This window comes from Nakaseomyces bracarensis, assembly GCF_045282275.1.
Source record: "Nakaseomyces bracarensis strain CBM3 chromosome Unknown Scaff13_0, whole genome shotgun sequence".
Lineage (NCBI taxonomy): Eukaryota > Fungi > Ascomycota > Saccharomycetes > Saccharomycetales > Saccharomycetaceae > Nakaseomyces > Nakaseomyces bracarensis.
Window position 1 is genome coordinate 2,618,878 of NW_027263959.1, and position 23,247 is coordinate 2,642,124.

General features: G+C 38.1%; 6 protein-coding genes across 6 annotated transcripts; 1 reads left to right on the forward strand and 5 right to left on the reverse strand.

Moving 5' to 3' along the window:
- Positions 1 to 31: 31 nt before the first annotated feature.
- EMP47 (Emp47p) lies at positions 32 to 1,312 on the forward strand (the record flags this gene model as incomplete). The annotated part of the gene is made up of 1 exon (XM_071055344.1): positions 32 to 1,312. One exon carries the CDS (start codon positions 32 to 34, stop codon positions 1,310 to 1,312), a length of 1,281 nt encoding a protein of 426 aa, XP_070910037.1.
- Positions 1,313 to 1,383: 71 nt separating this feature from the next.
- On the reverse strand, positions 1,384 to 3,099 carry SWP82 (Swp82p; the record flags this gene model as incomplete). Its single annotated transcript, XM_071055345.1, has 1 exon — positions 1,384 to 3,099. One exon carries the CDS (start codon positions 3,097 to 3,099, stop codon positions 1,384 to 1,386), a length of 1,716 nt encoding a protein of 571 aa, XP_070910038.1.
- A 482-nt stretch (positions 3,100 to 3,581) lies between these two features.
- Positions 3,582 to 4,670, reverse strand: RNJ42_05182 (uncharacterized protein; the record flags this gene model as incomplete). Its single annotated transcript, XM_071055346.1, has 1 exon — positions 3,582 to 4,670. The coding sequence occupies one exon, from the start codon at positions 4,668 to 4,670 to the stop codon at positions 3,582 to 3,584; it is 1,089 nt and encodes a 362-aa protein (XP_070910039.1).
- Positions 4,671 to 5,742: 1,072 nt separating this feature from the next.
- Positions 5,743 to 7,626, reverse strand: RNJ42_05183 (uncharacterized protein; the record flags this gene model as incomplete). Its single annotated transcript, XM_071055347.1, has 1 exon — positions 5,743 to 7,626. The coding sequence occupies one exon, from the start codon at positions 7,624 to 7,626 to the stop codon at positions 5,743 to 5,745; it is 1,884 nt and encodes a 627-aa protein (XP_070910040.1).
- A 4,445-nt stretch (positions 7,627 to 12,071) lies between these two features.
- On the reverse strand, positions 12,072 to 17,138 carry RNJ42_05184 (uncharacterized protein; the record flags this gene model as incomplete). Its single annotated transcript, XM_071055348.1, has 1 exon — positions 12,072 to 17,138. One exon carries the CDS (start codon positions 17,136 to 17,138, stop codon positions 12,072 to 12,074), a length of 5,067 nt encoding a protein of 1,688 aa, XP_070910041.1.
- A 3,542-nt stretch (positions 17,139 to 20,680) lies between these two features.
- On the reverse strand, positions 20,681 to 21,589 carry RNJ42_05185 (Transcriptional activator HAC1; the record flags this gene model as incomplete). The annotated part of the gene is made up of 1 exon (XM_071055349.1): positions 20,681 to 21,589. The coding sequence occupies one exon, from the start codon at positions 21,587 to 21,589 to the stop codon at positions 20,681 to 20,683; it is 909 nt and encodes a 302-aa protein (XP_070910042.1).
- Between the last annotated feature and the right edge of the window lie 1,658 nt (positions 21,590 to 23,247).

The window sequence follows — 23,247 nt, forward strand, 5'->3', positions numbered from 1 at the left end:
GGGAAGTACGGTAATTATATAGTATATTGAGATGTTATTAGTATGGTTGTTATTGTCGTTTGTTGTATCAGCTCATGTGGTCGATAAGTCAGGAAGTGTTGATCAAGTATTGAAGAAGGAATACTCGTTGCTTGATTTGGTACACAGTACAAAGCTTCCTCCTCAATGGGAAGTACGCGACAGTGCTATACTAGAGGAAGGTAGGATAGTGATGACCCCTAAGAAAGGCTCCAAAGGTTCCGTTTGGCTGAAGCCTAAGTTCCAGACTAAGGATTCATTTACTGTTGATTTCATCTTTAGAAGCATAAACTACAGTGGAAAATCTGAAGGTGGTATGTCGTTTTGGCTCTTAGATAGCAAATCAGAGACCACGGGTGATTTTCACAGTGGCCCTTCAAAGTATGATGGGTTGCAAATCCTGCTCGATAACCAAAGCAAGTATGGTCCTAGCCTTCACAATATACTAAATGATGGTAGTATGACAATCACACAGGAGAATGTTTATAATAGCGCCTTCTCTTCATGTTTGATGGCTTACCAAGAGTCTACCATTCCTTTCACACTAAGACTAACTTACAGTGCAAGGCAGAACAACCTTCTGAAGCTCCAAATTGATAACAAAGTTTGCTTCCAGACTCGCAACATCCAATTACAGGATGGGGACTATCGCATTGGTGTTTCTGCTGATAATGGTAAAACAGATGAATCTTTCGAGCTATTATTAGTGAAAGTCTACGACGACGTCTTGAACAGGGCTCTGGAACCAAATCTAAAGGCCATGCCGCAACCTAAAACTGTGCAAAAGATTATTAACAAGAACACAGGAACATCATCTCTAAGGGAGAAGGATATATTTGATAGTAAGAAGTCAAATGTAGGTGTTATGGATATCTACAAAAAAATGAATAAATTAGAAGGCAAGGTTTTATCTAACGATAATTCTAAAGTTTATGAAATGTTAGAAGTATTGAATTCAGAACAGAAAAAGATGCTATCCGCCCTCACGGAGCTCTCTTCTGCCTTATCTAGATTAAAAGATGCCGAAAAGGTCACTTTGAAGTCGAAAGGGAATGCAGCAGAAAAACAGGAATATTCAGAATTCACAAAAATGAATACAAAACTTGCTAAAGTTCTTGCCGAACAACAAGAAATTAGAAATTTGCACAAAAACCAACAAATACGTGTTGATCATTCACCAGAGCTGTTAAACAGATTTTTCTGGTGGCTTGCAGCTCTTGTCATATTAATTCTGGTTCTGGCATACCATACTTACAAAATCCAACAGGAGATATCTAAGACAAAGATTCTATAGTATATATAAACTCAGTTAATTAATGTAATTCAATTAATGGATAAGTATATATTATCTATAATTGTAACTATTCATTTATTATCAGCGTTGTTTTTTCCGTTCGGTGGTTCCATGTATGGCAAATGTAATCTTTTCATGTTTGATGAGCCAAGAAAGTTTGCGTTCGCAATTCGTTTGGTAGTATGTACTTCATCCATATTAGTCATCTCATTAAATACCGTTTTTACACTTGTTTGTTCTAATACATCTTTTAAGTCTTGATTCACATACTTTTCCACTTGATTTTCTCGAATACCAATTGGTAAACCGGATTTATACTGCCAATATTTAGCCCACCTCTGGTTTCTGACCTTTCTTACCTTTTGAAGTCCCGTATTAAAAACAACAGTATCGTGGAAATGCTCCAACTCCTTTATTTCGTTTGGGGTCAACATCGAAAGACGCTTTTTAAGTTTGGCACCATCATAATAAGGTAAGCCTCTAGGAGACATTGTAGTACTCGAGTCTAGAAAAGACTTTAGCGGCAGTGATTCAAATTTCCAACCTCCTAAATTTAATGACGTATTTAATACTGGAGGTTCTACAGAAGAGCTTAATACCTCATGCTCCTCTGACTTTTTCATTTTAATGGAATTCACACTATTATCTAATATACTGCTTAACATACGTCTTATTGGTTTATTTGTTGGAACCGAAGGAGCAGGTGATTGTCCTGATACTAGAACACTAGAGTTGCCATGTGGTGAACTTGATCCATCTCCATTAGGCTCTGAACTATCAAGGTTTTGGGTTAAACTCTCATGTTCTCCAATTGGAATATCTAGGGCATTCAATTGGGTTGCTTGCATAAATGAATTCTTACTATGGTATCTCGGTACCTTAAATTGTGCACTAAGCTCTAAAGATCCTGTAATATTTTGACCAATAATTAGAGGGGCTGCTTGCTCTCCTAATTCGTTCTGTCTAATATAGTCTTCCTTAATCTCGTCCTGAGGGTGTTCCATTACTACCGTGTAGGGTAGCTCTGATTGTTGCCATATACTCTGACTCTGAGACCGAACATTTTCTGTGTCTTGCATTTCCCTCTTTTTCCCCTTACCCATTAAAGGATTCAATAATTTGATATATTTGAGCTGTTTCTTTGTCAATTTGAAAACTCTATGATGCGAGCTAAAACCCTGAGCTTTGGCTACTGTTTCCCAATAGTCATCTGTTACACGTTGACCGGAAGCTATAATTGAGGCTCCATACTGTATAAAAGCAGATCTTACAGTTACGAATCTTACACTGTGTGTATTTTTCATGGGTTTCTTCAAAAGGCCTGCACTTTCCAGAAAGTCTTCTTCCTCTTCAGTAGCTGTCAAGGGCACCAATTCTTTATTGGATTCTAGGAAGTTTTCATCATCGAGTGAGACATCATCGAACAGAGTCTCTATAAGATCCGATATCAGTACAAAATAAAGTGGATATCTAGACTTTAGGGTAAATATATTGAATAAGTAATGCCTACCACCTATTAATACACCATCTGCCCTGATTTTCTTCTCTCCTTGAGGATCCTGTTGTATCATTTTATAAGCGTACCCTGTTTCATCTAATTGCCTTTCATCTCCACAAAAACTAGGGATATCAATATTTTTTCGTGGTATTTCATTTAATGGCCCCTGCAATAGTTCTTCTTCTCGCAATATATGGGAAGTCCTTTTTAATATCACTCGCTCATGTTCTTTTAGCAGGGCTTCACCAACCGGGATAACGCTGTCTCTACTATTGTGCCTCCCACTCATCTCATAAATCAAGTTCTTTTAAGATTTAGACGCAAAATACCAGTAATACAACTGAATTTAAATTAGATGTAATATAAGAAAGTATTATGGACATTATATGGCTCCTAAACTACGCTGTGCGAAGTGGTTATTCATTCACTATTTATGTTTACTTACATGGTTAAGAGCGAAAACGGAAAATTCGTGAAATCCAAAATAAGAGAACTATCTATACTTACCCGCAATATCCAGTAATCATGGAAGTACATTAAATCAAATTTAGGATTACTATTTATTTATGATTCAATAAAAATTCTCATATATAAATAATTTATGTCATGATGATTTAAGTTAAAATTTTGATAATATAAGCACAACTAACAAGTAATAGCCATGTATATGAAGAAAAAGACATTTACACAAATACTATCTACACAATTATCAATTTCGAGGGAGTGGGAAGTATCTGTGATGAATTATCATTTCATAAGCAGACTAAAAACTCAATGAACCTTACTAATCAACTTACCCTTATTAGCACCGCTAAATAGACCGTTCCAAATATCAGGAACATCAACAAAGTTCACACCTGAGGCATCCTTAATGGTAGCTGCCTTTGAAATATCAATCTCGCCATCTTTAATCATTTGCTTTAGCTTCTTGTAACCTTCTGGGAACTTTTCTTTGTTGTCCATCAACAAAAGACCTTTTATAGTCAATCTCTTTGTTACAACAGCACCGTAGTACTTGTAGACCAACTTAGTTGGATCATTGTAACCACTAATGGAACCACATGCCAAAATATAACCACGGACCTTCAAAAGAATAGTACCCAAGTCCAAAAGGTCACCACCAACATTATCGATAAAGTAATCAACAGTGTTTGGACCTCCACTAGCTTTCAATAAGTTTTCTTTGAAATTAGGATCCTTGTAATCAACTCCAACAACCCGGTCGCCAAATGATTCTACGAATTTGACCTTATCCGGACCACCAGCTACAGCAATAACTTTCTTAGCTTTGAATGCATGCAAAGCCAACTGGATAGAGATGGTTCCAACAGCACCTGCAGCACCAGTAATCAAATAGGTCTTGTTGTAGTCTGATTCTCTTTCTTGCAATTCAGCATAATTGTAGAAAATGAAATAGGCAGTCAGAGCAGTACCACCTAGAATAGATAGATACCAGGAAGGATCTTTGACATCAGTCATATCTAGAACAGCCAATTCCAAACCTGGAGTATCCTTCAATATGCAATGGGTTGTCCAGCCTGTTCTTCCCGAAACATAATCACCTACTTTGATTTTTGGGTCTTTACTGGCAAGAACCTTACCAATTCCTCTTGCAGTTACAACTTCACCCTTAGAAAGACCTTTAGCGTAGTTCTTGTCTATAGAAGCGATCCAAAACTTCTGAGCAGGGTCATTTGACAAATATTCTGTCTCGACCAATACTTCGCCTTCAGCCAGATCCTCCTCTTTCAATTCTTTCTCTATTAGTTCAAATGTGGCATCATCGCTGTTTTTATCAAAATTGAAAGGATGACCTGGTTGAGGTTCCGTTTTCATAATCCATTGTTTAGCTAAAACCATAGTTAGATGTTGTCTTGTAAGTGCTTTTTAATTAGGGGGGTTGTCTAATATAATTTAAAATAGTGAATCAGAACTCAATCTCCTAAATGGAATATTACCTCCCTATTTATACATCTTTTTTATTTTTTTTTTATCTATCTTACAATCGTTTCTCAACAACTATTAGCCTATTACGTAAGTACGCCAGACCTCGTAAGTGAAGTGGAATCCTATAGAACTACTCTAAAAATATTAACACTAACATAGGAACTAACCTTTAAGTCGTCTATATTTACAATACTATCTATTTTTTTTTCTTTTTCTTTTTGTTAAAATGTGTGTATGTTAACGGTGTAAATATAATATACTCCACTAAAGTCAAAGAAATCGGGAAGTTTCCAATAGTTTCCTTTCCCTATATTTTATTCTTGATTTTATGGGGAAGTGTAGAAGAGTCTGTTGATCAGTTACATATGTCTACATACCTATCTGAGAAGCTCGTTTTCTAAAAGAAAAGATTTATATTTAAAATATGCGATTGTTCAGGAGCTCATCGCTGTCATACTCCATAATCTTTTTTTCTTAACCTTTGTTCCCATAATAAAAGGAAATCAACTGTATCAAAAGGCCCTATGAAATCAAAAAAAAAAAAATCAACCAAACAACACTACAAACGGAACAAGCTGAAAAAAACAAAAACTTCATCCGTAGTTCCACGGAACAGAATGGTGGTCGACGGAACGGAAAAGCAGTGTTTTTTTGTATTATACTGTTTCGGCTTACTATTTACTGACAGAGCCACATTAACACCCCCAACAAACTATATTGAATAACTACTCTCTCCAAAACAAAGTCTATGTTTTCATTAGATTTTTACTAGCTATAGTCTGTCTACTTTGATTTCTTCGATATTCTTAAACTAATTGTTAAAAAAAAATTGTTTAACTCATGGATTAAAAGACGCTACATAAACTAAAAAATATTTAATACAGTAATCAAAAAAGCCAAATAATACAGTAAAGAAAAAAGAAAGAAATGAAAACAGCCATTTCAGTTATAAAATGGTTCTATGCAATTTAGTCTATGATATCCACTATTTTTTACCACACATTCTAGTGATATCAATTTTGGCACATAGAGCTGATCCGTAGAGTTTATTAGTTAAATCACTATCAATATCTAATTGATCATTGAGTCCAGGCTTTTTGAATGATCTCAGAATGTATTTTAGTATGCCTTTGAATCTTATTACTGAGCTTTCCATATCACCATTACCCATAGTAACTTGCAAGTAATCTTCATATTCAAGAGTTTCTTTATCTTGGTACTTGGCATCCCATGATATAATAGAGTCAGGACGGAGCAGTTTCATCTTATGAAGCTCTGAGTGCTTTTCATCTTCAAGCTCAAACTCAAATAAACCAGATACCGATAATATACTATATTTGCCCTTATACTCTTCGAGAACAACTAGCAAAGGTCGAGCTGAATTTTTCTCATCTGCACATTGCTCAACTTGAATAGTAGAAATACTTACCCAGATATTTCTATTCTGCATTTCAGGGACCATGTCGGGCAGAGGAACAAAATTAGTACCAGTATTAAGAATTGCTGTACCATGCTCAGTTTCACTGGAACCAAAATCAGATGCATCATAAATTAATTCACATTCACCGTCATCTAATGTGCATCTTTGGATCTTTAGTGGCGATAAACTAGAGACCAAGTGTATACTACCTTTTGAAATAGAGGAACCAGCATCTTCTCGACGAACAAAAGGAACCCAGCTCAAAGCCTCCATGTCTTTACTAACATCATCAAAACGAAGTAAAACTATGCTATCTTTCCGGCGGTCAGGCAGATAGACAAAATGTTCTCGACCCTCTTGACCGTTAATTGAGTATACTATTAATGGTTCCATTCGTCCATTTTCATTCTCCCTCATAACAGATCTTAGTTGTTCAGGACCACTTGGAGACGTTTCGATATCATAAGGAACATCTAGTACACCAGGATACCTGAATGTGAATTTTCCACTAGCAATTTCTTGTTTTTCTTTAGCAATTTCTTTACTTTTTGATAGTTTATCTTTACAACGTTCGCTTTCCTGCTTCGCTTTGGTAGAGCATTTTTCTTTTTCACATTGTCTTCTCTCCTCACCATCCGGTATATCTTTACAAGGTGTGAGTAAAAGACATTTGTCCATTTCATTTTTTTCCACATCATCGCAGTTTTTGTCGGCGCCATATTCTCGCGAGATTTGGTCCATATAGTTCTTATATTCTTGAGGTTTACTTTCGTCGATAAAGTCTACTGGTACAGCTACTTCTTCCCAGTTTCTGTTATACGCCTGCCCATTTATTACAGCAAAGGTCGGCTTGTCATTACCTCCTTCGGATGAAAAGACAACACGAGTGTAGGCAAAATAACAATAGTAAGTTTTACTCCATAACATAACGGTAGAGGTGGCCATTACCTGTTTTTCAATTGCAGACCTCTCGTCATAGTTCTTGATTTTCGCTATATGGTTGATCAACTTTGATTTTTCTGATCCTTCCATCAGTAATTGTCCTCTTACTCTTGGAAGGTGGGATTTCAATCCAATGCTATTGGAGCTAAATTGGATACTGTCTTTGAATTCATAAGCTTTACATAATTGCGCTATACTTTGACCACTCTCAGTCACTATGTTACTGAAGTAAGACCTTAATTCTAGATCAACATATTTAGCATTGATTTTAGATTCAGCAACAGCCATATGATGTTTTTGTCTATTCTGGATTTGCTTCGTTACATTAACGGTACTTACTAGTATTCGATTCCTTACTCTAGGAATCTCGTTCATATCATAACTCCAGTATTCTATATCTTCATTTCTGAACTGGTTCTGAAATATCTTATGCCCATCTGGATCCCAGTCGTCATCTATATGAACATTAGTATTATAGTTTGAGTAAAGTGGGACAGGATCATCCATTTTACTCAAGGAAAATGATATAGAGAGGAATATAATTACTAATACTGTAGTTGCCATTGCTATTTTCTGGTATTTTGCTTTCACCGTCTTTATTATTTCCGCTAAAGGTGTCGCATTCCTTAGCCCGTTTTTAATCAGATCATTATCATCATTGCTATGTCGAGGGATCATGCTTTTCCTGATTTTATCGTGCATTAACAAACAGGTTACAAATAGTTTGATATGTTTTTCTTATTTGTTATTCTCAAAAACAAAAACGCTAGCTGAAGAGCTTAAAAAAAGAATATCTTATTGTATTGTCAATATCAGCTTCTTTTATTTTTTGTTTTTTCTTTTATATTATTATTGTAAATCCCATTAAAATTTAAAATGTGGATTTTATATTAGATTAATAATTTCTGCTGCGTGGTATAGATCAAAGAAGTGAACACATATAAAAAGAAAACACATAAAATCTTGATGTGTTCAATTCTTTTGAAGTCTTTTCGCTGCTTCCTTAAATTTGATGTTAAACTAAAACGTAGGATTATTTGTTTCGCATTTTTAATGCTTGAGAACACGCACCGTGATGCATCTCATGTCTGCCTTTCGAAATTTTAGTTCTTATTTATTGTTACTTATTGGATGCGCATCAATTTTTTATTACCTCACATTAGAACCCTGTAATTCCACTGCCTTTCTTTTTTTCTTAATAGAATTTTTTTTTTGTTTTTTTTTGTGGTTTAATAGAAATATCGTACATCTATTCCTCTGGAGCACTTTCTGTCACGAAAAAAGCAGTCGGAGAAACTGTACTTATAGCCAGGCCCCATCTCTCCTCTCTCGTTACTCTGCGATGTTTGCAGTTTTTTATTCTTTATTTAGCGTACCTGGCGGAGTGTACTGGTGCGTGCATCAACTGCTGTCGAATTCTGAATTTTCTAGAATTAGCCTGCAAGAGTAACGTTAGAAAAGCTAGTGCTAGACAATAACTGGAAGAGAGAAAACTTGTTGTTCCACACAAAAAATTTACTGTAGCTTAAATAATATACAATATACAGCACTGCCTGTATTGAAAAGCCCTAAAAATAGAACAAGCAGAATATTCTTTCTTGCGCATAATGAAAATTCCTTCCCTTTCCTACTCATCGTTCTTTTGACCCTCGATCATTTTATTCTTTTATCTTTTTTCTTTTTTTATAACACGGCAAAATATTTTTCTAAAAATAGTGGACTTCTTATTAACTTATTTGCACGACAATAATGTTAAAATCGTCTTGGAGATAGGGTTTCCTTTCCTTCAACAAAGAGGTGGAGATATCAACTGACTAATGTGGACTGACAAAACAAAAATTTTTTTTTATTGATTCGAGGATTTGCATAACTAGGTACTGAAACGTACTTTTGCCGTAAGGGTAATAATTTTTACTTTACATAATTTATAATAATACACGAGTTTATTTTCGAGCAGAATTCGTACAATACGATAATTTCAGACACGTTTTGCATAAGGGAGTTACTAGAATGACATAAGAGGGGTTATACACTCTAGTTTCTATTCACTTCTATACAATGTGCCATCTTTATAATACACCCAAAAATGAAGGAATCATATTTTCTCAGCAAAGTGTTCAGATTATATTTATTTTGTAGCAATTGAATAAACATTAATCCCTAAGAAGAAAATTGAACTACAAATACACGCAAAGGGTGTATGGAATATATAAAACTCAAGAAGGCTACTTTCATTGGAACGAAAACAAGTCTTTATCTAGATCATTAAGGAGTAGAAACTTCATCTTGATTTAAGAAAACGTTAATATCTACGTTCTTTCCATGTTTCAATGACGGTTACGAAGTTCAGTTAATATACACTTTTACGAAGCAAACCGAATTATTTCTAGTCCATTTAAATAGTAAAAGTGCTATGATAAAGTACATTTTAACTCCCCAGTAATAAAATGTAAAACTATAACTATCAAAAGGGTTGGGACTATAACCTCTCGCTGGAAAAACCAGAGTAAAAGAAAATACATCACCTTTCCGTATGACAGTGTTGGAAATTGTTGTTATTAGCTCTGCTCCCTTCTTCGATGGGTACCGCATCACCATTATATACTTCTTTTAAGATTGGTAATGGGTCAATTCCTTTTCTACTACTCAGACGGAAAAGTCTGGTGTTGGAATAAGTGCATATTCTGAAACAGATACATATTTAAAAATTAAATTGCTCGAGCAGGTCCTAATGAAATCATCTTAAAAGATCTTCAATTAGCATTATCACAACAAGTACTAATCATATTTGCTTGAAAAAGTAGAATTATTAAAAATTAATTAACACTAGCAGTACAATACAAACCCAAAAAGGCATAAAATTTACCCTGCCATTGTGTCTTGGTTGAGTTTAAACCCGCTCAGTAAATAATTTGACAATAAAGGAAAACTGAACAGAAGGATAAGTAAATTGGGGAACAGTTGACATAAATAATATTCTAGAAATTCAGAAAGAAAAGAAATAAAACAGCTTTATTTGTTCTACAGATTAGTAGTGACATATAAGGGGGTTAACTACATCATGTGACGTAAAGTAGCACTAGGATTTTTACTATTTTAACTTATTAATAGTATTTAGTCTATTCTTTATATACTAAAATTCCAAATGTACTCAAAGGAATATGGATAAGAACACAGGACAATGCAGCAAATAAATAAATGAAACGCCATTGAAGCTATAATATATTTACTCTCACTTTGATGATCTAGTTAGTGCCCAATTATGCAAATTCCTGCTCTTCTGGATTTAAAAGAGGACCTTTGTGGTCGAGTGACGAACTAATTGGATTAAAAGGTCTTGTAGAAAAGAATATCGAGCATACACAATGATGACTAATGTCATTTACATCATATCGTGATTTAGAATTCATAAAACCTAAGGTGACTTTTGACAACAAGCTATGATAACTATACTACCTTAATAATATATTGAGCATGATTTTATCTCATAAAAAGTGTATCTTCTGCATATTTTTCACTTAGTATTTACCTATATGATAAACCTGATAATTATAACTGTGTCTAATATAAAGTAGTTATTATAAAGGGATGAATTTGTAAAATCAAAATAAAAATTAACAGTGATCTAACACTATCTTATCTATCAGCTTTGTTAATACGATCATAATGCAGAATCTAAACTTTGAATGCCTTTCATTCTAACTCAAATAGAAACAAATACTAATTTTTAATGAAATGAGAGCAACATGAAGTAGATATTTGAATGTATTCTAATATTATATAGTTTCTTTATTATGTTGAACAATCAAATTTTTATTTAAACGAACAAAAGCACTTAGGTAATAATTGAATTAGGGAATATTCGATACATGAATGTTGTTTTCATCAAACTCTCTCATATATATATACTGAAAACCGTAAGGAACAAATGGACTTAAAATAGCTATGATACCTAGTAGATCAATGATAGAATGAATACACCTATACAAGACATATAATATTGGAAAGTGTAAAAACCCTGACCTTAATATTACCCACAGATTGATTGGGTTCCGAGAATGAAAAGCTTTTGGAAGACGTAGATAAATGGGCGCTATATTTGATCCCGTAGGTGCTGGTCGAAGATATTGCAGGTGAAAAACCAGTTGACCATAAGTAGTGAATGGACCATAAGTAGTGGATGAAATATCATTTAAGCCTAATAAATTACTATAAGAAGGATCCACAATCGAATCAAAACGAAGACCTGAATTGGAATCAGTAGTCGTAAATTAGGGAACGTTTTAAAGACTGCAGCCGTGATGACCACGGTGTATGTTGTGGATGTAGTGTGTGTCTTGTCGTCAGAGCTCACTGTAGGGAAGAACGACACCACAATTGTCTTTTTTACTATCCTAATATGAAAATTATGCGAACTTTTAGATATACGACAGCGACCATAAATTGATAAGCTGATGCGTTTTGTGGAATACAAAATACTCTCATTTTTTTTCAAAAAAAAATAATGAACTAAAACCACAACTGACAATCAGTGAGCAAAGATCATATTTAGTTTAATGTATTCACTTTTGTAGTTCACATAGGCTTTATTGACTTTTTTCTGCTATATAATTCCTTATGATATGCATTCTATATATCACCAGTAATTGATAAGATTTATCAGTTTCTTTAACAATCTTGAGCATTCATTAAAAATTTCAAAGCATTCTATTCATTTATAAATACTGGATATTAATAGTATATAAAATATTAACTTGCATTATATATACCTAATATGCCATGAAATTCGAGAGCTATCATGTTGATTACACGAAAGCACATAGAAAAACGAACAAAATATCTTAATAAGCTTCTGAATAGGATTTGGGCGTTGAGAATATTACTTTTATTTAAGCTTTCTTAATTTGAGGGGAAATATCAAGGAATACTGAATGAAGAGAAGAATGCTATTATTAATAGATAACTAATAAGATGAAAACGCCAGCAAAAAGACAGATATGATTGGAAACCTTAGAACCAGCAGCCTGATATTGAGTACTTTCCATAGAATTACGGTTTTCAAATAACGAAGAGTAGTTGGGAGTGTTGGCCAAGGTGTAGGTGGTGGAACCGGTGTGTGTCTTGCCGTCAGAGCCCACTGTTGGGAAGTAGGAGATCACGTCTGTCTCGGTGGAGGAGCCGGAGGTGATGACGGTGGTGGAGGCGCTAGGCTCAGAGAAGGTGTCGGTGTTGGCCAGGGTGTAGGTGGTGGAACCGGTGTGTGTCTTGCCGTCAGAGCCCACTGTTGGGAAGTAGGAGATCACGTCTGTCTCGGTGGAGGAGCCGGAGGTGATGACGGTGGTGGAGGCGCTAGGCTCAGAGAAGGTGTCGGTGTTGGCCAGGGTGTAGGTGGTGGAACCGGTGTGTGTCTTGCCGTCAGAGCCCACTGTTGGGAAGTAGGAGATCACGTCTGTCTCGGTGGAGGAGCCGGAGGTGATGACGGTGGTGGAGGCGCTAGGCTCAGAGAAGGTGTCGGTGTTGGCCAGGGTGTAGGTGGTGGAACCGGTGTGTGTCTTGCCGTCAGAGCCCACTGTTGGGAAGTAGGAGATCACGTCTGTCTCGGTGGAGGAGCCGGAGGTGATGACGGTGGTGGAGGCGCTAGGCTCAGAGAAGGTGTCGGTGTTGGCCAGGGTGTAGGTGGTGGAACCGGTGTGTGTCTTGCCGTCAGAGCCCACTGTTGGGAAGTAGGAGATCACGTCTGTCTCGGTGGAGGAGCCGGAGGTGATGACGGTGGTGGAGGCGCTAGGCTCAGAGAAGGTGTCGGTGTTGGCCAGGGTGTAGGTGGTGGAACCGGTGTGTGTCTTGCCGTCAGAGCCCACTGTTGGGAAGTAGGAGATCACGTCTGTCTCGGTGGAGGAGCCGGAGGTGATGACGGTGGTGGAGGCGCTAGGCTCAGAGAAGGTGTCGGTGTTGGCCAGGGTGTAGGTGGTGGAACCGGTGTGTGTCTTGCCGTCAGAGCCCACTGTTGGGAAGTAGGAGATCACGTCTGTCTCGGTGGAGGAGCCGGAGGTGATGACGGTGGTGGAGGCGCTAGGCTCAGAGAAGGTGTCGGTGTTGGCCAGGGTGTAGGTGGTGGAACCGGTGTGTGTCTTGCCGTCAGAGCCCACTGTTGGGAAGTAGGAGATCACGTCTGTCTCGGTGGAGGAGCCGGAGGTGATGACGGTGGTGGAGGCGCTAGGCTCAGAGAAGGTGTCGGTGTTGGCCAGGGTGTAGGTGGTGGAACCGGTGTGTGTCTTGCCGTCAGAGCCCACTGTTGGGAAGTAGGAGATCACGTCTGTCTCGGTGGAGGAGCCGGAGGTGATGACGGTGGTGGAGGCGCTAGGCTCAGAGAAGGTGTCGGTGTTGGCCAGGGTGTAGGTGGTGGAACCGGTGTGTGTCTTGCCGTCAGAGCCCACTGTTGGGAAGTAGGAGATCACGTCTGTCTCGGTGGAGGAGCCGGAGGTGATGACGGTGGTGGAGGCGCTAGGCTCAGAGAAGGTGTCGGTGTTGGCCAGGGTGTAGGTGGTGGAACCGGTGTGTGTCTTGCCGTCAGAGCCCACTGTTGGGAAGTAGGAGATCACGTCTGTCTCGGTGGAGGAGCCGGAGGTGATGACGGTGGTGGAGGCGCTAGGCTCAGAGAAGGTGTCGGTGTTGGCCAGGGTGTAGGTGGTGGAACCGGTGTGTGTCTTGCCGTCAGAGCCCACTGTTGGGAAGTAGGAGATCACGTCTGTCTCGGTGGAGGAGCCGGAGGTGATGACGGTGGTGGAGGCGCTAGGCTCAGAGAAGGTGTCGGTGTTGGCCAGGGTGTAGGTGGTGGAACCGGTGTGTGTCTTGCCGTCAGAGCCCACTGTTGGGAAGTAGGAGATCACGTCTGTCTCGGTGGAGGAGCCGGAGGTGATGACGGTGGTGGAGGCGCTAGGCTCAGAGAAGGTGTCGGTGTTGGCCAGGGTGTAGGTGGTGGAACCGGTGTGTGTCTTGCCGTCAGAGCCCACTGTTGGGAAGTAGGAGATCACGTCTGTCTCGGTGGAGGAGCCGGAGGTGATGACGGTGGTGGAGGCGCTAGGCTCAGAGAAGGTGTCGGTGTTGGCCAGGGTGTAGGTGGTGGAACCGGTGTGTGTCTTGCCGTCAGAGCCCACTGTTGGGAAGTAGGAGATCACGTCTGTCTCGGTGGAGGAGCCGGAGGTGATGACGGTGGTGGAGGCGCTAGGCTCAGAGAAGGTGTCGGTGTTGGCCAGGGTGTAGGTGGTGGAACCGGTGTGTGTCTTGCCGTCAGAGCCCACTGTTGGGAAGTAGGAGATCACGTCTGTCTCGGTGGAGGAGCCGGAGGTGATGACGGTGGTGGAGGCGCTAGGCTCAGAGAAGGTGTCGGTGTTGGCCAGGGTGTAGGTGGTGGAACCGGTGTGTGTCTTGCCGTCAGAGCCCACTGTTGGGAAGTAGGAGATCACGTCTGTCTCGGTGGAGGAGCCGGAGGTGATGACGGTGGTGGAGGCGCTAGGCTCAGAGAAGGTGTCGGTGTTGGCCAGGGTGTAGGTGGTGGAACCGGTGTGTGTCTTGCCGTCAGAGCCCACTGTTGGGAAGTAGGAGATCACGTCTGTCTCGGTGGAGGAGCCGGAGGTGATGACGGTGGTGGAGGCGCTAGGCTCAGAGAAGGTGTCGGTGTTGGCCAGGGTGTAGGTGGTGGAACCGGTGTGTGTCTTGCCGTCAGAGCCCACTGTTGGGAAGTAGGAGATCACGTCTGTCTCGGTGGAGGAGCCGGAGGTGATGACGGTGGTGGAGGCGCTAGGCTCAGAGAAGGTGTCGGTGTTGGCCAGGGTGTAGGTGGTGGAACCGGTGTGTGTCTTGCCGTCAGAGCCCACTGTTGGGAAGTAGGAGATCACGTCTGTCTCGGTGGAGGAGCCGGAGGTGATGACGGTGGTGGAGGCGCTAGGCTCAGAGAAGGTGTCGGTGTTGGCCAGGGTGTAGGTGGTGGAACCGGTGTGTGTCTTGCCGTCAGAGCCCACTGTTGGGAAGTAGGAGATCACGTCTGTCTCGGTGGAGGAGCCGGAGGTGATGACGGTGGTGGAGGCGCTAGGCTCAGAGAAGGTGTCGGTGTTGGCCAGGGTGTAGGTGGTGGAACCGGTGTGTGTCTTGCCGTCAGAGCCCACTGTTGGGAAGTAGGAGATCACGTCTGTCTCGGTGGAGGAGCCGGAGGTGATGACGGTGGTGGAGGCGCTAGGCTCAGAGAAGGTGTCGGTGTTGGCCAGGGTGTAGGTGGTGGAACCGGTGTGTGTCTTGCCGTCAGAGCCCACTGTTGGGAAGTAGGAGATCACGTCTGTCTCGGTGGAGGAGCCGGAGGTGATGACGGTGGTGGAGGCGCTAGGCTCAGAGAAGGTGTCGGTGTTGGCCAGGGTGTAGGTGGTGGAACCGGTGTGTGTCTTGCCGTCAGAGCCCACTGTTGGGAAGTAGGAGATCACGTCTGTCTCGGTGGAGGAGCCGGAGGTGATGACGGTGGTGGAGGCGCTAGGCTCAGAGAAGGTGTCGGTGTTGGCCAGGGTGTAGGTGGTGGAACCGGTGTGTGTCTTGCCGTCAGAGCCCACTGTTGGGAAGTAGGAGATCACGTCTGTCTCGGTGGAGGAGCCGGAGGTGATGACGGTGGTGGAGGCGCTAGGCTCAGAGAAGGTGTCGGTGTTGGCCAGGGTGTAGGTGGTGGAACCGGTGTGTGTCTTGCCGTCAGAGCCCACTGTTGGGAAGTAGGAGATCACGTCTGTCTCGGTGGAGGAGCCGGAGGTGATGACGGTGGTGGAGGCGCTAGGCTCAGAGAAGGTGTCGGTGTTGGCCAGGGTGTAGGTGGTGGAACCGGTGTGTGTCTTGCCGTCAGAGCCCACTGTTGGGAAGTAGGAGATCACGTCTGTCTCGGTGGAGGAGCCGGAGGTGATGACGGTGGTGGAGGCGCTAGGCTCAGAGAAGGTGTCGGTGTTGGCCAGGGTGTAGGTGGTGGAACCGGTGTGTGTCTTGCCGTCAGAGCCCACTGTTGGGAAGTAGGAGATCACGTCTGTCTCGGTGGAGGAGCCGGAGGTGATGACGGTGGTGGAGACACTTGGTTGGGAATATGTTGGTGTCTGAACAACGTAAATCACTTCTGGTGTTGTTTTATTATCATTTCCGATAATGTAACTTAGTGCTGTTGATGCTGTTGTTGTGATTTTGTTAGGTCCTGGTGTGTATGCTGTTGATGTTATTGTATTGATTTCTTTACACATCGACGTGTTGTTGATGTCAGGAAAACTAAATAGTGAACCGGCAAAGACAATGTTTGACCCATTTGGTGCTAACAAATTATATTTTAGCATACCCCATGAAAAATCATTAGTGTAAACTACTTTAATTGGATAATATATATCTTTGACTAAAGTAAAATTAAATACTTTGCCGTCCGGAGGGTACATTCCAGTTATAGAAAAGGTTTCGTTAGTGGTCTGAGACGAGCCCTGAGTACAACAACCGAAAGCTAACCCAGCCCCCATAGTAATTGCGACAGTATCATCCACAATAGGCAAAGACAATTTATAAGTACCAGTTTCGGGAGCTTTGTAATAACCAGTATATTCAAATGTCATATTATTGGTTGAGATATTAATCCCGTAATAGCTTGCAGTAGCTGGGAAATGACATACTGTAGACTCACCTTCACAGTAAAATTTTACACCGATTGAATAATTTTTAGAAAGGTCCGGGTAACACCACTTCATGACATGTCCACTAGTATCCGCACAAGGTAGTTGAACGTCAAAGTCAATGGCAGTAGATGTTCCTATCAGCTTATGTTTTCTATAACCACCAGCCATATAACTTTTATTATAGGCAAGTTCTGTCCCAATTGATAAGTCATATTCATACACGTTGACATTCAATCCGCTTTTCTCATCTTGAGATATGAGACATCCTTGCAATGCATCTGCAAAACTTGATTGGAAAAAAATAAATACTAATGTAGCAGTGACAAGTAATGTATTAATTACCATATTGGCCGATACTAGGTTATAATATTTATGTTCATAAATGGTTTTCAAAAAATCAGAACTAGAATTAGAAAATTTGAATGTAATTTATTAGTTATATATATATTACATTGTATAGCTTTCTTTTGCGAAGTAAAAAAAAATTGTCCATTTTTTTTTCTTATTGTACTAGGCTATTATAGCACATGGGCGAAGAATTCTGAAATTCATAGCAATAATTACTGATAAATATTAGCTTGTTTTCGTGTTTGTACACGATGTGCCTCAAGTTTACTGTGACTACAGCAATTTAGGATTACGAAATATTCCCACTGATGTTTTACCTAGCCTAATTGTTGTAATGTTGGAATAAAAAGGGCAAAATAAATCATAACAACCAAATAATTTGTGATTGAAGTACAATTCTGTCGACTCGGTTTTATAAAGTGTACAAGTAAAATAAAAGAAAAAATGAATTTTAGGTCTGAAAAGGGAAAATATACATTAACGCTTTGGTTCAGTTATGACCAATTTTGATTATAATGTATGTCATCCCTTTATTTTTGTTTCCATGTCTTATGTATTGTTGTTATATTCTACATTCTTATTTAACGTTGATAAGGGTCAACATTTTCCCTGGATTTGTTAGTGAATGTTTTTATCGGTAAACCTTGTAAAGATACTAAAAAAGAGCGTTAAATTTTACTCTCTAAAAATTTTGTATGTTGAACGACATTCGAAATTTGGTAACGCGCGCACACTACCAAGATTTTCTTTTTTTCTTTTTTTTGCGCCTTTTCCTCCCCCACTCCCAATGCTTCGTGCATTGAAAGGAAAGCGGGGCAACTATGAATTCTTTTCTATCTATTTCGCCACTTATCTCAAAAAAAGAAATGAGATCACTAAATACCTTAATACGACTAGTAAATATAGCAGTTTAACCAAAGATTTGAGAGAAACTTTGATTTCCGATAAAATCATTTGAGTAGAATATGAGTGTATTGAAAAAGAAAAAGGGCCAAATTTGATAAATTCAATCGACCAAGCTTGTTATTCTTTCTTTCGTCTTCTTCTGTTGATTCTAAAATCCGTTAATAGATACAGGTGTTAACAATTTAAGCAATATTAGAGATTAATTCTCATTATATTTTTTATATGGGGTGAAGCTCATTTTATGCATGATTTTCTTAATGTTCCTCAGAATATGCCGAGTCTGCAGTTTTTTTCATAGAAGAAAAGAGTTGAGGGTGTATTACATCACTCATCATATGATGCTGAAAAGGGATAAATTCCAATATTTATGGAGCTACTAATTACCATTTCTTTTTGCTCTCACAAAATTATGTAAATTGCAACCAGATATTACTAAATGATTACGTGCTATTATTGAAGACAAATAACAACAAGAAGTACAAGAGAGTGGAAAGTAAAAAGTAAAAAGTAAAAAGTAAATACTGTAACTCTCGACATTTTGACACTTTATTGGCTCTGAAATATATAAAGTACATTAATTCCATTACGTATATTGATGTCATCTTATATTATATAAAATATAGGTGTTACAATAACAGCTGTCCATATCAAGTAATTATTGTAATTCGTGAAGCTGAATAATCCTATGTAGATATATACTCGTCGCTAATTACTACTGAGATTACTAAAGAATATTGAACAATCAACGATTTGTTGCTAACACGAAAGAGCGAAATTATTGACCACCAAAGAAATTCATTTTTAAATTACTTTGGGAAGAATATATTTCTCAACAGATTGAGATTAAATAACGCAGGAATTTTCATATATTAATTTTTTTAATAAATATGTAGAACATGACATGTGTTAACATAAATGTCAAAACTTTCTGTTTAAATTGGAATACATAATAAATGAGTACGGTCCCATATACAAATTCTAATTTAAAATCCTATCATTTAAAGAGAAAAACTAGTTCTGGACTTGTTATATTGTATAATGTTCTTAAAAAATGTGAGAAGAATGACGCGGAAGCGCAGACGTTTTTTAAATTATAAGAATAAAGCGACCTCTTACGTTTTTTTCAAGTATAATTTGGCCTAAAGTTTCTCTGCTAATAGAAATCCATTCCCATCTTATCTATGGTTTTTTTTATATCTCAAGTAAGTATAGTTACTGACTTCATGAGTACACTTTCGTTTTCAATCTATAATATCAATGAAAAGTATCTACGTGGCATTTATGAAGTCGAATAAGTAACCATTCTGTTTATGCATTATAGGAAATTGGAATATCACAACTATACTACGTGTTCATTACATTTGTATTCACTACAAATTTGATCGATAAGAAATTACTGAGGAAGAGATGACATGAAATCCAATTTCAGGAAGAGTAATATATTATTTAAATATTCAGAAATACGTGGGAAATTTATCAATATCTTACTGAGATTAATAAATTCAATTGATTGCTTTATTCCTTGTTCTATTTGAGGCATTATTTTACTTAATCTTATAACATGAAAGCCGTTTCTGTTTCGAAGGTATTTGTCACAATACTTATCTACGGCACTTCACCATGTTTCTTATCAATACTAAAACTCGACATTATTCTCAATAGTGGCAACAAAATCGAGTTTTGTGACAGATCGTCTCGATTGAACTTTTACATATAAGTGAAATTGCATCAGATAAATATTGGTCTCCGCTTATGTTGATGAATGTTCAATAATTAACAAATGAAAACCTGCTCGTTTTAGTTATTGAATCCGGAGTTGAAATAGATGCCAGTAGCGCAGGTAGGAATAGTAAAGTGGTAACTCAACCAATAGACCAAGTATTCCAAAAGTCCAGGAGAATTTGATATCAAAAGTACTTATAATGTAGTTTATTGATATATACGCAATTAATAGCGGTTACACTCGATAGCTTCACAATAGATACGTTCCTTTGATTACAGGAAGTTCAAGCGATTAAGAAGCAATGTATGTAATGTTTGTAGTTTCAATATATAGAAGGAGTTTATTTAAATACCACCAGAAAATGATTGTTTTTCGTGTCTATTCAGGCTAACAATATTTATTGATATAAAATTCAATGAATACCAAAAGGCTTCTAACACATGCTGTAGCTTATATAAAAAAAACATTAATAAACCTTCTGCATTTAACATTTAGGTAGCGATTGACGGTATGATACAAGTGAATTACAATCAATCTTTACTTGAAATGCATCTCCAACATTGTAGTATTGCATTAGAAAATTTATAAAAATCAATTTTATTATAACCTACGGGATGTATTATTGTATACAGCTCTATTAGCTTTCTAAAGTCTGTACAGCTACATTGTCCATTTCAACTTTATGAGTCAAAATCAACTATGCCATAGGTCGTACTGAACGTAGTCCATAAAAACCAAAAAGAAGGTAACAATTAAAAGATTACATACACTATTTATCAACATCAGTATTGATTTATATTGTGTATTGAAAAGATCACAATTCTTCATAATTTGTGTACAAGACCACCAGTGTGTAGGTTGTACAGGTTTATGTTCCAATTCTCAACAAACAGATTTCACTGCAATTTAGCTAATGAAAACCATTTAAAAAGTTATTATAGTGATCAATACTGAATTGATCGCTAATTTCCATGCTGTCATTACTTGACTCAGCACTAAAAATCGTAGGTGGAATAGAAGATTGGTGGCCACTATTCAAATGGGTGGATTGACACTCAGTAGGATTGAACCATTGTATTGGAGTTCGGGAGACAGAACCAACTCGAGTTGTTTTGTTATCGAATTTATCTGATGTTGTCATTAACAAAGATAAGGGAGTATACTCAATTATGGAATTAGAGCTTCCACCAGCTGTACAATCCGAGAGATTGATATGTGGTGCGATAGATTGAGTTGTATTGTCGGTAGTCAACGGCGTTAACTGCCCAATATCTCTTACAAATATGGATTGTAATATACTATTTTCGGGTTTGGGACCCATTTGTGTTTTCCCTCCCAAGGACGCTTTTAGATGACTTTTATTGTTCTCACCTGTAGTATAGCCATCATTGAGTTCTTTTCCCCAACATACGGCAAATAAAGGTTCAGAACTCGGGTAAGTGTTAGAAGTGACAGTCACGACAGATGGGGTAGAGGTAACTAGATCTGTTTGCCATTCTAATTGACGGTATACTTTCCACATATCCTCAGAAAGAAGAGATTCGACGTTAATTTTGTCTTGAAGTTCATCAATGATTTGTCTCATAACACTGCAATTTTTTTCTAGAGTCTCGACATGCTTACGTTTTCTGTCTCTGGACTTTCGAGCAGCTCTTCTATTTCTCAAGATCTTTTGGATTTTTCTGATCTCTCTTTCCTTATCAGTTTTGGCTCTTTTTCTTGGCGTCATCCACGTCTCGAAAGCGACATCGTTTTCTGGATTTAAAATGTTTTCTAACTTGAAGGCAGTATTTGGTTTCGGTTCCATAGCATCAGACATTTTTGATGTGCGTCTATATTAATAACAGTAATATGTCTAATTATAACAATAAGATAATAAAGTAAGTGGTTTATATATGGACAAGATCAGAAACATTAACAAATGGGCAAGAGGTTAAACAAAAAACCTATTTTCCAGAGTGAAACTTGAAATAGATGAACTCGTTGAAGAGCAATAATTTGAAATAAATTTGGGTTTACTTTTCCTTTTTTGTATTATTATATGTGGAGGGAAGCGATAGTTCACTAAGAGGAGAACGCCAATCAAGAACTGAAAAAGCAAATGGTTATGCTCATTAATTGGAATATGAGGAATCTAGATGTTCCATTATTGTATTATTAATTTGTGAAAGAAACATAGAAGCACAAAGTAATGCTCTATTGCCAATTAATTCATTTATAGAAGAATTCGAAAATTATGGGAATTTACAAATAATAAGGTAAGCAATGTATAATGTGCGTTTCTGGCCATTTTTTAAGTTATATTGCTCTTAGGAATAGTAAATGCTGATTATTATCGGAGGGTAGCAGTGAGATTGTTATCCTATAATTCTAATATCCGAATAAAACTACATTTATTTTTTTTGATACACAATAGTTTTCTGCCAAGGCTACAACTTTTAGGTGCCTTACAGAATATCAAGATATAAGAAACATTAATTATACCTAGTGTGTTGAGTTATGCGCTGGCAAAAAAAAAAACAAGGACAAAATTGTGAATTACCGGAATTTGAAGAATAAATAAAAACCAGATTATAGTCTCTGACATCATAACGATAAAATATATCGAGAGATACAAACGCACAATGTGTTAATCTGAATTTTGGGGGAAAACTCGATAAATTGTAATTTCTGATATGCAGGTGTAGTAGTAACTTGAAGTAATTTAAATATCTACTAGCAACACCGAGACTGTCCGAAATACGGCAAAATAAAATCCTCAATGATTTAAACCAATTTTATCTTCCAATTTCCTTACTATACTTTTTTGTAGAAATTTTATTGGAACTAATTCTTTATATTAAAGAAAAGTTTCAAAAAAGAAAATGTTAATAAGAAAAGAAGATCAAATAATTATTTCTTCTTTATACATTTAAGATTCAGTGAGGCTCTTTCAAGTAGCAGTTTATCTACGAATGAAGAAAACAAAAAAATATGAAAAATGCCGTGCTTCTGAGCCAGGTTTTGATCTCGAAAAAGAAATCAATGCCCAGAGGTCAATTATTATTCCCCCACGCTTTCAAGACCTCCACTACTGTTCTCTGTATAACTTTCAGCCCCACAGACTAATTAAAGACATTCTAGTTAAATCTATATATCGTCAAAGAGGGTTTTTTTAGATTTACCAAAATAGTCTAGAATTCTGACCTAAACGTATATTTACTTTTTTTTTTCTTTTCGACATTTTTTAAAGATATCGTACGACAAATCGTAACATTGCAATAATAGGATTCTACGATATATTGTTCGAAATTGAAATAAAATTCTAAGTAGTACGTTTTGTCGGAAGTAAGATGTTAGAAGGTTGGGGGTGTGTGAAATGGGGTGTGTGAAAAATGGGGTGTGTGAAAAATTGGGTGTGTGAAAAATGGGGTGTGTGAAAAATGGGGTGTGTGAAAAATGAGGTGTGTGAAAAATGAGGTGTGTGAAGAATGGGGT